Source organism: Centruroides sculpturatus, unplaced genomic scaffold (genome assembly GCF_000671375.1).
Source record: "Centruroides sculpturatus isolate CEXI.00-Female unplaced genomic scaffold, Cexi_2.0 scaffold408, whole genome shotgun sequence".
Lineage (NCBI taxonomy): Eukaryota > Metazoa > Arthropoda > Arachnida > Scorpiones > Buthidae > Centruroides > Centruroides sculpturatus.
In genome coordinates, this window is record NW_019384597.1 from 260,999 (window position 1) to 276,592 (window position 15,594).

Genomic DNA, 15,594 nt, shown 5'->3' on the forward strand with positions numbered 1-15,594 from the left:
TTATATGCATTTTATTATAAGAATGAAAAAGCTTTTATTTAAACCCAAAACCAGGTTTATGGATAAATAAATGACACTTAATAAAACATTAAACACCTTCTATCGCTGAGAAATGTTTATTTAATAAAACACTAACATTTTCAGCCTCATGGAATAAACTATCCTCAGGTGTAAATGAGTTCGAACGTATTTTATTAAATAAACATTTCTCAGCGATGGAAGGTGTTTAATGTTTTATTAAGTGTCATTTATTTATCCATAAACCTGGTTTTGGGTTTAAATAAAAGCTTTTTCATTCTTATAATAAAATCCATAAGGAAAATTATGAAATCGAACTCGAAGGTTATATATCTTTCAATAAAAAGAAAACATTCGACCTCACAGCGATTCGATCTAGCGCTCTTGAAGTGATTGCAATGCCCCTGGTGGTAACATTTGTCTCTAGTTGATTTTAGCAACGAGCGAAGATAGGTAGTCGAAAGACCGGTTAATCTACCGACTCCGCCGCAAGTAACTGATTGCCCCTGGAAGTCGACTTCTTACAGAAACGCAGCTTCCCTATCATCAAATGTCACGGCACACCACTGCTTCTAACAATGGATTTTTTTTTTCATTTCCCAACGATACTTTCTTAATTGTAATAAGCGCTGTAATTCGACGAAACATTTACCAGATAATGCGCATCGTACCTTGATTAGAAATAAGTAGCTCGATATCATATTATCTCGGTCAATTTATTAGACATTAAATACATAAAGTTTTGAATCAACAGTTAAATATTAAGTATGAATTACAGGACTTTTTAAACTGGAACCTAATTTCCAGATACCAAAAATGAAAAATTCATGGATGACTTTCAAAATCGACTTTCTCGGTGTCGTATTTTAAAATATCAAAAAGTAATTCGATACGCTTTGGAGCACATTTTATATTTATTTATTAATATTTTAAATTTATATTTCTTATATGTAAAAATAATAATATAAAATAAAATAAGATCCGATACAATAAAAATAGAATTATCATGTAAATGTGGTAAAAGCTTCTTTCTGAAATTTGAAATAATATAAGAATGCTTTTGAGCACACTTATGCTTTATTTTCACCCATCTATATTATTAAATTAAAGTAATGAAATGTATAAAATAATAAAAAGAGAAAAAGAATTTCATATTAGAACAATTGAAATTGAGTGTAACCTTCCAATTCTTTTATTTAATTTTTTCTAAACATTTTTTAAATTATTAAAATCTGTCTAGAAAATTTTAAATTCTTCACGTTTATTATTAATATTTATCAAAATTTAATTTAAAATATTGTATATGCTCTCCACCTCAAATTACCAATTAGCGCCATGACACTTTTTAATTTACGATTACGCTCTTGCTATTATTGACTTAATTTTTTTATTTGCAAATATTTTATTTTTTGTAGTCTTAACATAAAGTAATATTTCGATCATTCTAATAAACTATTCATGCAATATTCGATATTTTATAGCTTAATTCTTTAATTTTATAAACATTATGCATTTACTCCGTATACTGTATAACTTAATCAATTGTTTCTACAATTAAGCGCAAGGGGGCGTGTGTGTCGTCTCTCCATGCTTATTTTCTGTCAGAAGTTATATTTAAAACTAACAGTCAATAATATATAATTTTTGGTAAATAAAACTGAATTGGCAGTGCAATGGAAGTAAGAAACTTATATATGATATGTTTATTACATATATATGTATAATATTGCTTGTTTTTCAATATTAATTTGTTGCAAAGTATATATTACTTAATAATATTGAAGAAGGCCATTTGTTAATGGTTATATTACAGTAGTTTCTATTTCGAAATTATAATTCCCCAAATAATGCAAAAGGAAACGGAAATTACATTTGATGTCCTTATGAGTGATGCCATTATAACATATAAAAATGTCTTCATACACTTGTACAGCTGTGGCAAGTATCATGACCATTTAAACACATTCTTATTTTTTACCTCCACCTGCAATACACTAAACTATGCATGTATATTTGTACAATTTAAGCTAGGTCTGATACAGATAGGATTGTAAGTAGAGGCTGTGTGGAGAAAAAAAATTAAAAAGAATTAAGAATTAAATCCATGCTGTTTAAAAGATCATGATTATTAATTGATGTACAGTAGCCGTTGAACAAAATTGAATGAATGCTTAATATTATTAATATTTATAATTTCAATCAGTTTTTAAACGTTTATTGTATTAACTAATAGAGATGAGTGAATGTTAAATAAAATTTAAGTTTTCAACATAAATTATCCCTCTGTGCATATTATCCAATATGTAATTTGTAAAATTTCTAGAGGAAGATGATCACTCAGTTTACATACAATATAGGGACATAGGAAGGAAGAAATAGTGGCCCAGCATGAAGGAGAGATAGGTGGTCTTATTAACAGTATCTTAGGGATTGCTTTATCATTCCTCTATAGAAAAGTCTATTGGTTTGCTCTGACAGTGTTACATGCTAGTGGATTATTTGAAATAAGAATTATATTTACAGCGTTAGCAGCAAACACTTGTTTGGATATTCAGTAGGCATGCAATAAAATCTCATTCACCATTGGGGTGGGTAACACAAAGATTGTGGTGGTATGAAGCGACCAGATCATGAAATGTAAAACGAGGCACCACNCCGTAAAAGCGATGCAGCACAGCATACAGCCACCAATAATGCAAATGAGTGATGAAATAATCATCAACGCGAAGATCGAAATTTTAAAATACCCATGCATATTAAGATGCAAATAGGCGTAATAGGTAAAGCTCGTTCCCCAAATTATTCCGAAGTAAAGAATAACGGCAACGATTTTGAATTTTGTGTTGAACTGATTGATAAAAGTCCACAATTCTTGATGACGAATCATCAAATTTTCTAATTTTGTTTTCACATTTCTGTCGGTTCTTTTTATCGAAAGCAATTCGCGAAGAAGTTCTTCGAACTCTTTATGACAGATAAAGAGCATTAAAGCAGCTAAGAGTAAAACATGTGATACTCCTCCTGTAAGAAAAATTGTTCCAGCTCCAGTTCCAACAATGCATAGCAGAGATTCAAATTGAAAGTGTTGTTTCTTTACTAAAGCAGGATAATACAAAGTTAAATTTAAAGTTTGAAAACCAATTACCAATGTGATGACAATCAAAGACACATAAAGAGAGACGTTTCTCAGTAGAGCGTTATTCTCGAGAATCATTTTTTCATAGAAGAATCTATTTCTTAACCTGATTATTAGATTGATCTTGTTGCGGCTGGAAAATGTTAGAATGATTGAACACGTGAGCCACATAAGTAGAAATGTAGGCTTAATTATAGCAACATTTCCTTTAAATGCATCATACAATCCAAGACACAACGCGTATTCACCTAATCCCGGTAACGTTTGCCATAAGAAAAGAATAGTGATTTGCCAGAATATCAACTGAACAATGTTAATGTAAATCTTTTTCAATTTCAAACATTTAAGTTCGTTAATTGGCTGATTACAGGAACAAATTTCAAATGGATCCAATCCAAAAATGAGGATTGTTGTCCAACAGGGTTCGAGGAAACAATTCATGCAAACTTCTTCGCCATTCGAATTCATGTTTCTCTTGTTTCTGAATGTATGAAACAGAACGTAATGGAAAATTACTGAAAATTGCGATTTATATAATGACATTTGCTTCCATCGACCGAAACTCTACCTGATAAAAATATTTTAAAATGAATCTAATTAATTTCCTCTATACATTTAAAGCTAATTATCATTCTATATGCAAACGCATTCTTACTTAATTTGTTTGCACTGCTAATTGAAACGCATTTACTTGTTTACCGCAACAAAATATGTATTCATATTATGAAAATTCAGATTTTATTAACATACTAAAACGAGATGAATTAAAATATTAATGGGCACTTGCTGTAGAATTAGTCTTTAGCTGCAGATTAATAACGTTCACACATGATACAGGTTAAACCTGCATGTATTTGTTTAATATTTTTTAAAATTTATTTAATTTAAAATATTGTATATGCTCTCCACCTCAAATTACCAATTAGCGCCATGACACTTTTTAATTTACGATTACGCTCTTGCTATTATTGACTTAATTTTTTTATTTGCAAATATTTTATTTTTTGTAGTCTTAACATAAAGTAATATTTCGATCATTCTAATAAACTATTCATGCAATATTCGATATTTTATAGCTTAATTCTTTAATTTTATAAACATTATGCATTTACTCCGTATACTGTATAACTTAATCAATTGTTTCTACAATTAAGCGCAAGGGGGCGTGTGTGTCGTCTCTCCATGCTTATTTTCTGTCAGAAGTTATATTTAAAACTAACAGTCAATAATATATAATTTTTGGTAAATAAAACTGAATTGGCAGTGCAATGGAAGTAAGAAACTTATATATGATATGTTTATTACATATATATGTATAATATTGCTTGTTTTTCAATATTAATTTGTTGCAAAGTATATATTACTTAATAATATTGAAGAAGGCCATTTGTTAATGGTTATATTACAGTAGTTTCTATTTCGAAATTATAATTCCCCAAATAATGCAAAAGGAAACGGAAATTACATTTGATGTCCTTATGAGTGATGCCATTATAACATATAAAAATGTCTTCATACACTTGTACAGCTGTGGCAAGTATCATGACCATTTAAACACATTCTTATTTTTTACCTCCACCTGCAATACACTAAACTATGCATGTATATTTGCACAATTTAAGCTAGGTCTGATACAGATAGGATTGTAAGTAGAGGCTGTGTGGAGAAAAAAAATTAAAAAGAATTAAGAATTAAATCCATGCTGTTTAAAAGATCATGATTATTAATTGATGTACAGTAGCCGTTGAACAAAATTGAATGAATGCTTAATATTATTAATATTTATAATTTCAATCAGTTTTTAAACGTTTATTGCATTAACTAATAGAGATGAGTGAATGTTAAATAAAATTTAAGTTTTCAACATAAATTATCCCTCTGTGCATATTATCCAATATGTAATTTGTAAAATTTCTAGAGGAAGATGATCACTCAGTTTACATATAATATAGGGACATAGAAGGAAGAAATAGTGGCCCAGCATGAAGGAGAGATAGGTGGTCTTATTAGCAGTATATTAGGGATTGCTTTATCATTCCTCTATAGAAAAGTCTATTGGTTTGCTCTGACTGTTACATGCTAGTGGATTATTTGAAATAAGAATTATATTTATAGCGTTAGCAGCAAACACTTGTTTGGATATTCAGTAGGCATGCAATAAAATCTCATTCACCATTGGGGTGGGTAATACAAAGATTGTGGTGGTATGAAGTGACCAGATTCTGAAATGTAAAAAGCATGACATTAGGCTGGAGACTATATGTCATATGATTCCTGCCAATGATTATCAGTTTTTTAGCTTTCTGACATCATTGATGACAAATAATAGAAACAATGAATGAACATTTTACTTATCCATGTACTTTTGTTTACAAAATAATGACCTACAGAGATAGGTCATTACTTTGATGAGGGCCTCTAAAGGATGGCCAAAAATGTTTGAACATNTCAGTTTTTTAGCTTTCTGACATCATTGATGACAAATAATAGAAACAATGAATGAACATTTTACTTATCCATGTACTTTTGTTTACAAAATAATGACCTACAGAGATAGGTCATTACTTTGATGAGGGCCTCTAAAGGATGGCCAAAAATGTTTGAACATTAAAAAAAAAGACCTACAGAGATAGTGACAATGAACAGTTAATTACAGCTTAGAGTATAGTTTTGCTTTAACCTCCATTTTTTTAAATCAGATAATTAGCAAAAATCATCAGATTCCTTTTATAAGATCCTTATATCAGATTCTTGCAACACCACAGTGCTTTCCTGTTGTATACTAAATTTTTACAGCTATGGTGAGAAACGTTTAAAATCTACAACAGCCCTGTTATGTCCTTTAAGATATACTAGTGATGAAACAAAAGAGGTATTTGACATTGACTGGTATCAGCACCCTGGGGATTTGGCAGTCCGCGTGTATACACACTCTGCAACCATCTTCGATTCCATCCATTAGATACTTGTAGGGAGCTATTTGACTAAGTGCATTGTTTTAAGATTTAAAAAGTAAAGAATATTATATATTTTTATGTACGTTTCTTTGCAATGCTATATTTAATTATAATTTTCTTTAAAAGTATATTCATACAATTGAAGAATATTTTGTACCAGGTATGTACCGGTACATCCACCACACATTTTATTTCATCACGTAAGTTTTTATTATTTTATTTTTAATTGTAGCCCTTATATCGTGGCTAGCGATTTGGAATGTAATTGTGATATTAAAAATGCATTTAGAGAAGTCTACGGTTTTTACTGGTTTATCGAATAAACTGTACGAATGGACCCTAGACCATCACTGATGCGCAATTGACTGATTGCCCTGGATGTCGGCTTCTTACAGAAACATAGCTTCCCTATCATCAAATGTCATGGCATGCCACTGATGGATATATTGCCAAAAACTACCACAAAAAAAAAGTCACATAAAAAAGGAATTATGTAACAATAAAAGAAGACTTTTCTTTACTAGACATAACTGTTTACAAAATCTTTTTCCGAAACGGTAATGAAAAAAAAATGCATGGAAAAATACTTTAAAAATTTCCCACGTTTATTCTCCACTACATAGGGATAGCACCATACCTGACTAACTCACTGCTGAAAGGTTAAATATTACAATGGCCCATAATTTTTTTGGATAGTTTGATCACATGACAGAACACTAGCAGGTTGTCATTTAAATGTTTTGTTCTTTAAATGTTTTAAAAACATTTTGTTTCAATTTATACTTAAAGAAAAAGAATAGAATTAGTACACATATTTTTATTTCTTTGTCCTTTTATTACACATCTTAATACAGTGGTACCTCAGGATACGAAATTAATCCGTTCCGAAACTGAGGTCGTATCATGAAAATGTCGTAAGGTGGATCATCTTTTCCCATACGATTACATGTAAAACGAAATAATTCATTCCAACACGAAAAACACACTCAAATTAAAGACAAGTGATACATTAAAAAAAAATAACTGTAGTAAGAAAAACAAATGAAAAATGCGAACTAATGTAACGTCGTATGGTGAGTTTTTGTTCGTATCGTGGAGCAAAAATATGTTCGAATTTCATGTCGTATCCTGAAAATTTCGTATGCTGGGGCGTTCGTAACCTGAGGTACCACTGTATATTTAATTCCTTACATTTTTTAAATTTTAATTGCATCACAGATACTATTCAGATTTTTTTTCTATCATCAGACTATTATAAAGTGATAGTATAAAAATATAAGATTGGTAATTCAATGCAAGTTTGCAAAGTAATAAGACATATCCAGAGGTTATTGTTCATAATGAATTTGAGATTAGTTTACAGAACAGGCTGATACTTTAATGCCATATATGACTCATAATCAATAAATATTTTTTCCTTCATAGAACTTTAATGAGAATATTTTAATATTCTCATAATTCAAATATACTGTTAAAAAGAAAATTAAATTAACCACCAACAAAAACCTGATTTCAACTCAGTCATTAATTAATTCTGATTCCATCTACTTCATAAAAGCTCAATATACTGTATATTTAATAATGATAAACCAAATAAAATGGCAAATTATACCAAAATAATAATTCATCAAAGTCACATGACTCATCAGAGAACTTTTTACACTTATATCTATATTTAAGTATAAGTCTGATAAAAATAATTAGTCACTATAGTTGCCTTTTGCTTTTTTTGTTTTTTTCTTTGTTTTTCTTTATTCCCTATATTTTATTTTTAAAAATTTGACATGATTTGCTTTGACATGATTTCTTATATTATATAAAATCATAATGTAGAATACGTTCTACTGGACTAGAATGTGCAGTGTTATGATAAAAGTAAGATCTGCGGGATAATGCTAGATGATAATGAGGAGTGTGTAGACATGTATAATTTATTTAATAATAATAATAAAATATCTGAAAAATATGCAATGGGGCAGAAACAATCTTTAAAAACAATAAAAACTAAAACCTTAAAAATTGTTGGTTTGTTCTACTCCTCAACTCCCTTTTATCAGAGACAAAAAACTTGACATGACCTCGGGCGCCGCTAGCTGTTTCAACGCCGTGTGCAATACCGATTATGCCACCCCCTGTTTAACTACGACTACCTATGCTGAGCTTGCCAGAAAGGTTTTTTAGTGTTGTCTCATAAGGGTGTGAAAAAAAATAAATACTTTACAAAGAAAAACTATTTATTATTACTAAATTATTTTTGTTTATTTAAGTGTAAATCCATACAAATATTTATCTACAGAAATTGAACTCTTCTTGCCTTTATGTTTGCGAAATCTGCTATCAATTTTCTTGTATCCAAGCTGTCTAAGATTACATATTCAATTGAAACTACAGCTAAAGTACTTAGTCTTTGCTGGTGCATTGTTGATCTTAAATAGTTTTTCTATAATTTTTAACTTTGAAAAGGACCTTTCACCAAATGCAACTGTAACTGGCAATGTAAGTAATATTCTTAGTGCTATTGCTGTGTTCGAAAATGTTGAAATTAAATAGTAAAAAGTTATTCTAATAGGGTTTGTGGATCATTAGACTGGTTTTCTGGAAAATGCAACTTTAAAGTATTGATTTCATTAAACAAATCAATACCGTCAATGTCTGCTTCACTACTCAAATCGTCTTTAAGCTTCAGATTTAAATCCTAACCAAGTTAAAATATCATTAATTAATTAATTATAAATTAGACCCATGTCAGAAGAATTATTATAGAGGTTGCGGCAGACATTTTGAACACGAAAACGTGTACGTCGGACGTTCAGCGCTGTTTTCCTATAAGCCTAGAAGTTTGGCAATGGTGTTTGGGACGTCGAGCATGATTCCACTGATTATCCAAACACCATTGTCAAACTTCTAGGCTTATAGGAAAACAGCGCTGAACGTACACGTTTTCGCGTTGAAAACATCGGCTGCAACCTCTCTATTAACAAAATAATTGCGATTTGATATGCGATAGAACTGTTTGAATGTGTACAAGTACAAACTGAGAAGGAAGCTCTGTGGGGATTCCCTATTTTCGCCAGTCCTGTCAACTTCTGTCATAGAGCACGACTATGGGTACTACTTGGCTTTCGGGTGCCGCCGGATGGTTCAACCTGCCGATAGACGTTTCGCATTGCATCTTAATTCTGATAAATGCCAATAGAGGAGCTGTTAACGCTATAATATAAATAAGAATATAGTAATTGCGCACCAGTCAGAGTTTTTTCTCCATGCGAAGACATTTCTTATGCTATAAGTAGGGTGGATATTATGACAATGACTTTCAATATTACGTGACTGATCGCTCGATTTGCTGCCCCCTGGACATGCCGCCCGCATGCGGTGCATGCCTTGCATGCCCGCTTACGGCGGGCCTGTATGACCTTCACATTGCTACATGATTGTTGTGCTTTCTTTGGCCTTGGAGACCATGGCATTTTCCACTGGGATGATTGTACCTTTGTTTACATTCATACCTGTAGATCCAGGTCTCATCTTGGTGTGGCTGTTTAGTTTAGTTTGTAGGTTTTAGCATTTCTTCTTTGTTCTTTCTTTCTTTTAAAACCTTCTAACCTTAATCCATTCCCTTGGGTGGTGAGGCCACTTTATGGAATTGCAGGAACAATGAAGGCAATGTTACCTGAGGGCATGTGTGGGGAGTATAGGACATTTTTTGGCTGGTCTTCATGGAGTGAGACGAAGAAGATAAGTGTTTAGTGTTGTCAAGTATCCAAGAGATGAGTGAAACTAAACTGGAGTGAGAAAAATTTATGAACTTATTGGAGTGATGGCGTAGTGAATCTCGGACATAGAAAAAAGGAAGATGGAAACACAAAGTGAGTCTAAGGAAGTTCCACATGGCTCCTCATGGAAGATAAATAATGTTTGTACATCCCGGGTATTCTATTCTTTTCTATCAGCCATCTTACTATTTCTTGTGTATACCCTCTGATCTCTTTTTCCACTTAGCATAAGTTAGTTTTTAAAGATTACTTATTAGGAAACTCTTGTTGTATATTACTCTAGCTCAGCTCCTTTGCATAATTTGCAATATTGTGTAATTGTCCTGCCAACATTTCAGATTTGGGTGACTGCCCATTATACTGTTTTAGAGTTGGAATCCATCAGAATCTGTATCTTTTACATGTAAATAAATACTTTTTCCACTGTCTGCTGTGCATGGTTCTCTCTGTATTTGCTCTTGTCAGCTAATGGTATTTTCATTCATAACTTCACACTGGTTATAATCTTCATGAAATCAGCCAAATCATTAATGCAACAATAACAGTGTATACATGCAACTATCATGGCTACTTGACAGTGATTGCAGGGTAGGACAGGCTTGCCAAAATTCACACACGTATTGAATGATTATCTGAAAAATTATTAGATAAATGGTTAAATGATGCATTAAAGAATGAAAATATAAAAAAAATTAAAACAAAGAAAGTTTGTGAAATTTATTTCTATTCCAAAAATTTATTCTTTCAAAAAAGATTAAAAAATGTATAAAAAGAGAAAAAAACTTTAATACCAGAACAAAATAATTTAATCAAAAAATGCTTAATATTCTATCAAAAAAAAATAATGAAAGAAAGAGTTGTATATTCCTTTGAGTGCAGTTGTGATCAAAATAAAATGTAAGTGAGAGAAACAAAAAGAAAGTTAAAAATACATATAAAGGAGCATATATGATCAATAAAAAATAATTATGCAAATTCAGCTGTGGCTAAACATTGTAATCAAGAAGGATGTGAATTACTAATAAATTCTGTAAAAAGGGAAAAAATAAATTTAAAAGACAGTTATATGAGCACATTTATATAAAAAGGACAAAGAAATAGAATTAATGCAGTTTAAATAAAAAAAAATCCATCAATTGTGCAATAGTTATATTTACAGTGGATGCTCTATCAAAAAGAATTTAAAATCTCTGAAGAATAGAATACTGAACTATTATGGAATGAAAACTAGATTCAAGGAAGGTGTACTTTTGTTGTTTGTCTTTATTACTATTTGTGAACTGTATCATTTTATTTAAGTTTTAAAAGTTTAAAATATATTATAAATTTATTGACTTTATAAGGATGTAATTTATTGTATAATATTTTTAGAACATTGTTTCTCTTCAGTAGATTTATAAAGGGTCCAAAACACAAAAAAAATAAATAAATAAATAAAAGATGCCTTCAGGTAAAACAGATGAAAATAAAGAAATACTATTTCAATTTTGACTACTGCTACCTCTTTTTGTCCAATTAATCACATTGGTATAATAAGTCCTATTAATATATGGAAAGTAGATAATAATAGTTTTATTAATTCTGATTAAATTTTGATAACAATAAACCAGTATATCTCAGATTTTTTTCAAATGCATTATTAACCAAGCAAGCTATCTTGATAAACTCATTCTGGTTTGCTAAATATAGTATAATTTTACCTTGAGGACAATTTAAATATGAAATGTAAAAACAAGTGACAAGTTAATAAACAATTTACTTGTAAGTTGTATACTAAAACATTAGCATTAATTAGACTACTTATATAAAGCTCTCATATATAAAGCATTATTAATGAATGCTAAATGATTGCCATAATGCATCAGGCTATTTTTTCACTACTACTATTAATTAAATTTCAAATAATTTGTTACTAGAGGTAGGCTTTAAGTGCCATCTCTAGTAACAAATTACTTGAAATATAATTATTAATTGGAGTGGAATAATAGCCCAATCCATTACAGTAATCATTTGGCATTGATTAATTAGATTAATCATAATTTTTACAAATTTAAATACTTCATCAGTATTTAAACATTAAATTCATCTGTTTTTCAATTAGTTGACTATTATACATTAGTTAAAATTTAGTCTTCTCTGTATCTGCAAATATAATAACTTAATAGTTTGTTTTTATCTGTTTTAAATTCATAAATAAAATTTTAGATTATTATTAGTGATATTTTAAGTTTATTTATTTATGAAATATCCACATTATTATAATAAACAGATTGTAATTATTTCATCTTTTCTTTATTTTTAGCTCGAGGTGTTACATGTAAGAACTGGTAAAAATATTGTTACATTGTCAAATGTAAGTATTTGTTGTATAAAGTTTGATTAATAGATTTAATATTCTTGCTTTCAAAGATATTTTTATAAATCTTTTTATGAAGTAAAAATTCTTTTTTTTTCTTATGGAAAATATGTTTTTATACATAATACAGATTTGTATTGTAAGCAGATGTAGAAAATTCAATTTGAATAATTTAATGATTCATGTTAATTGAGAAAAATCACTAAAGAATGAATCTTGTTTCATTCAAAGAAATTCAAAATGATTAATTTTCTTTGTTCTGAAGAAATTATAAAGAACAGAAGTCATCTTATCGATTAAAATTTATTTTAAAAGACAACTTTTTGGTGAAAAATTAATATTGCTAAAAAACCAGCTTTAAATTTAGGAGTTTTAAGAAAATGATTAGGTTTTATAAATATTATATATGTTCAATTTTGTAAGATTGTTCAAATTTATAGATTTATATTAGCAGACATGTTAAAAGAATACAAATTAGAACATTTCACTCCTGTAATTTAATAATAATAGAAACCACATAATGATTCACTATATACAGCTCATAAAATTATCAGGTTCTTGACTTGAGAATGGTTGTTTCCTTATAATTTTATTGTCTGTTTACTAAAAATTTCACAATTTCAGTAAACTGTAACAAACAATTGAATCATTTATATCTTGATCAGATTTCTAGTGGATGCTAAGTACCTATTATTATTAAATAATATAGATTTATACTAGCACATGCAACAACCTGATACACTTATAGTACCAAATGATCTACTGAATATTTTATCGGGCTGTATTAATTAGTCTAAACATAACCCAATAAAAATAAAAAATTGTTTGGCACTACTATTTGAATAAAATTAAAGATTTATAATAAATAATTGTATTACTTATTTCAATTTATCATTAAATGATTTCAATATTTTCTTCTCAATTTAGCATATTATTATTTTTTAATGTAAATAAATCATTATTACTTTGATACAAAACAATTTCTTAGTGATTTATCAAATTAACTGGATTATATTTTGATTTATGTATTTAAATCAGTTTGATTAGTAGACAAATTTCTAATATGTCAAAGTTTCAATTTTTAGATAATTTTAGTATATTTTTATTTTCATTACTATAATTATAGTAATACAATTCAGTTATAATTTATTTAGATTTCTCCATCTGCAACTATACATGAAGTCAAAAAGGAAATATATAAATTGAGTAAGTATAAATTTTCAAATATTTTAATTACAAATAAATATAATTTATTAAAAATGTTTAAATTTTAGGGAGAAAATATTATCCTGAAAGACAAGCTTTAAAAACAAAACCTTGTAAGTAAATACATTTCAAAAATATTATTTTTCTGTTGATGTTATAAAAAATTTAATTATTTTTCATTACTTGAATAATATATATACTTTTGCATTATTAATTTTTTAAAATTCACTTTTCGTTACATTTTCTTTGTTGTTATTTTGTTTATTAATAAAGATTTTGATGTGGATTCATGATAGACTTATTATAGAAGTTGATCTTCTAATGTAGACAAACAATTTTATTGAAAGTTTTTTTTTGTTATATTATGTTCTTTATAATTGTTTAATTCTATAATGAACATTGTAACTATTGTGCATTTCTGAATAAGATTTGTAAAATTGAAATCTTTTATCTTGAATTAAGATAGAATAACAAATAATGTATCTTCATTTTTGAATATTTTCAATTATTACACTGTATACTATATCTTTTTTTATAAACCTTTTTACTTTTTATACATAATATTATTTTATAGCTGGAAAATACTTAGCTGATGAAAATGTTTTAAAAACACTAAATCTGCAAGATGGCCGTTTGTTATATTTTAAAGATTTGGGTCCACAAGTTGGTTGGAAAACTGTAAGAAATTTTTTAATAACTATTGTTTGTTAGATATAAATTTTATTTACATTGATAAAATTGTTTTATTAAAATGTTTAAAGTTTTTAATATTTAGCTACTTAAAAAAAAAGTTAACTATAAAAATTGTTTTATTTTGTTAAAAAAAAAGTAAAAGAAATATAATGAAATGCCAAGCAGTTTGCTCTCAGTTGTGAATAAAGTTTTGTAAAAACTTCAAATGTTCACATCATATAAAGATATTTTTATTTGCTTTATTTTGTGTAGGAGTTGAGAGAATTACTAGGCTAGGGATTTCAAATACAGAATAAATATAAATCATTTTAATAAAGCTGAAAACTATTTAATGAAGAATTGCTTTTATTTTAATTGAATTATAAATTGTTCACTTTCCTAATAATTTAAACAATTCATTTCTACATAAAGATTACATAATTCTAAACACAGTTTTCAGTAATAATGTATTATTTCTTTCTTTTAATGGCTTAATAAGTTTAAATGTTACAATTGTGATTGATTTTTTTCTTTGAGAATGCAATTAAATTTACTATTATTGAAAGTGTTAAATACAAAATGGTTATCAAATTATCAATAATTTGGGTGTTTCATTAAAAATCTATTAAATAATGTTAACAAATGAATCTGTATCAAAACTGACATAGATAATATGTGTAATAGGCTGACAAATATTTTCCTTCCTGATACATGATTGCATTTAACGTAAAAAATTTAATCCAAAAAATTTAACATAAATATTAAACACTAAAACAGGGGTGGCCAACCTTTTTAGCAGGCAGGCCAAATTTCATAAATAATATTTCCTGCCGGGCCACGCACCTAATTTTTTTTTAAATTAAAGTAAACAAGCAAGCGTGCTACAGCTTCAACCGCATCGTTGCTTTCCAGTAGGTGAAATCGTGGTCAAACACTTGCCTGGTTTAATGTAAAAAAAAACACAAAAAATAGGTATATTTATTTTTTTGAAGAAAATAAAACATAACTGAGAATCATTTATTTAATAACCGAGAAACATATTTATTAGACAATTTAAAAATATTTAAAAGTGAGACATCTGACTTTGTTTTACAGAACTAACAAGTAAGTGCATCAAAATTGATCTGGACTGATGTAGTCGCTACACGCAAACAGTTTTCCAAATGAACATCAGTAATTCGTGTTCTCACTTGTGATTTGATGTACTTCATACGACTAAAAAGTTGTTCACACGCATAAGTGTTTCCAAATAGCGAAACCATTGACAGAGCATGTTTGTAAAACGCAAGATATTTATCCTTGTCCAAATACGTTTCATAGAACTCTTCCAAATCTTCTTAACTTTTCTAATGTTCATTTGGTGATATGTACAATAAAGTTAACATTTATGTTCATTTGACCTAGCTCCGCGGGCCGCAACACGACTCCCGGCGGGCCGCATGCGGCCCGCGGGCCTCATGTTGGCCACCCCTG

At 28.8% G+C, this 15,594-nt stretch overlaps 1 protein-coding gene across 1 annotated transcript in view; it reads left to right on the forward strand.

Annotated features, from left to right (window-relative positions):
• The first annotated feature begins 635 nt into the window (after positions 1–635).
• Positions 636–15,594, forward strand: part of LOC111624912 (probable very-long-chain enoyl-CoA reductase art-1) — a 27,180-nt gene continuing 12,221 nt past the window's right edge. The window contains exons 1-5 of the mRNA XM_023367895.1: positions 636–899; positions 12,190–12,240; positions 13,398–13,449; positions 13,518–13,562; positions 14,024–14,136. Coding sequence (XP_023223663.1) covers positions 846–899; positions 12,190–12,240; positions 13,398–13,449; positions 13,518–13,562; positions 14,024–14,136 — 315 coding nt within the window. The 5' untranslated portion in view covers positions 636–845. The remainder of the gene's footprint in view (positions 900–12,189; positions 12,241–13,397; positions 13,450–13,517; positions 13,563–14,023; positions 14,137–15,594) is intronic.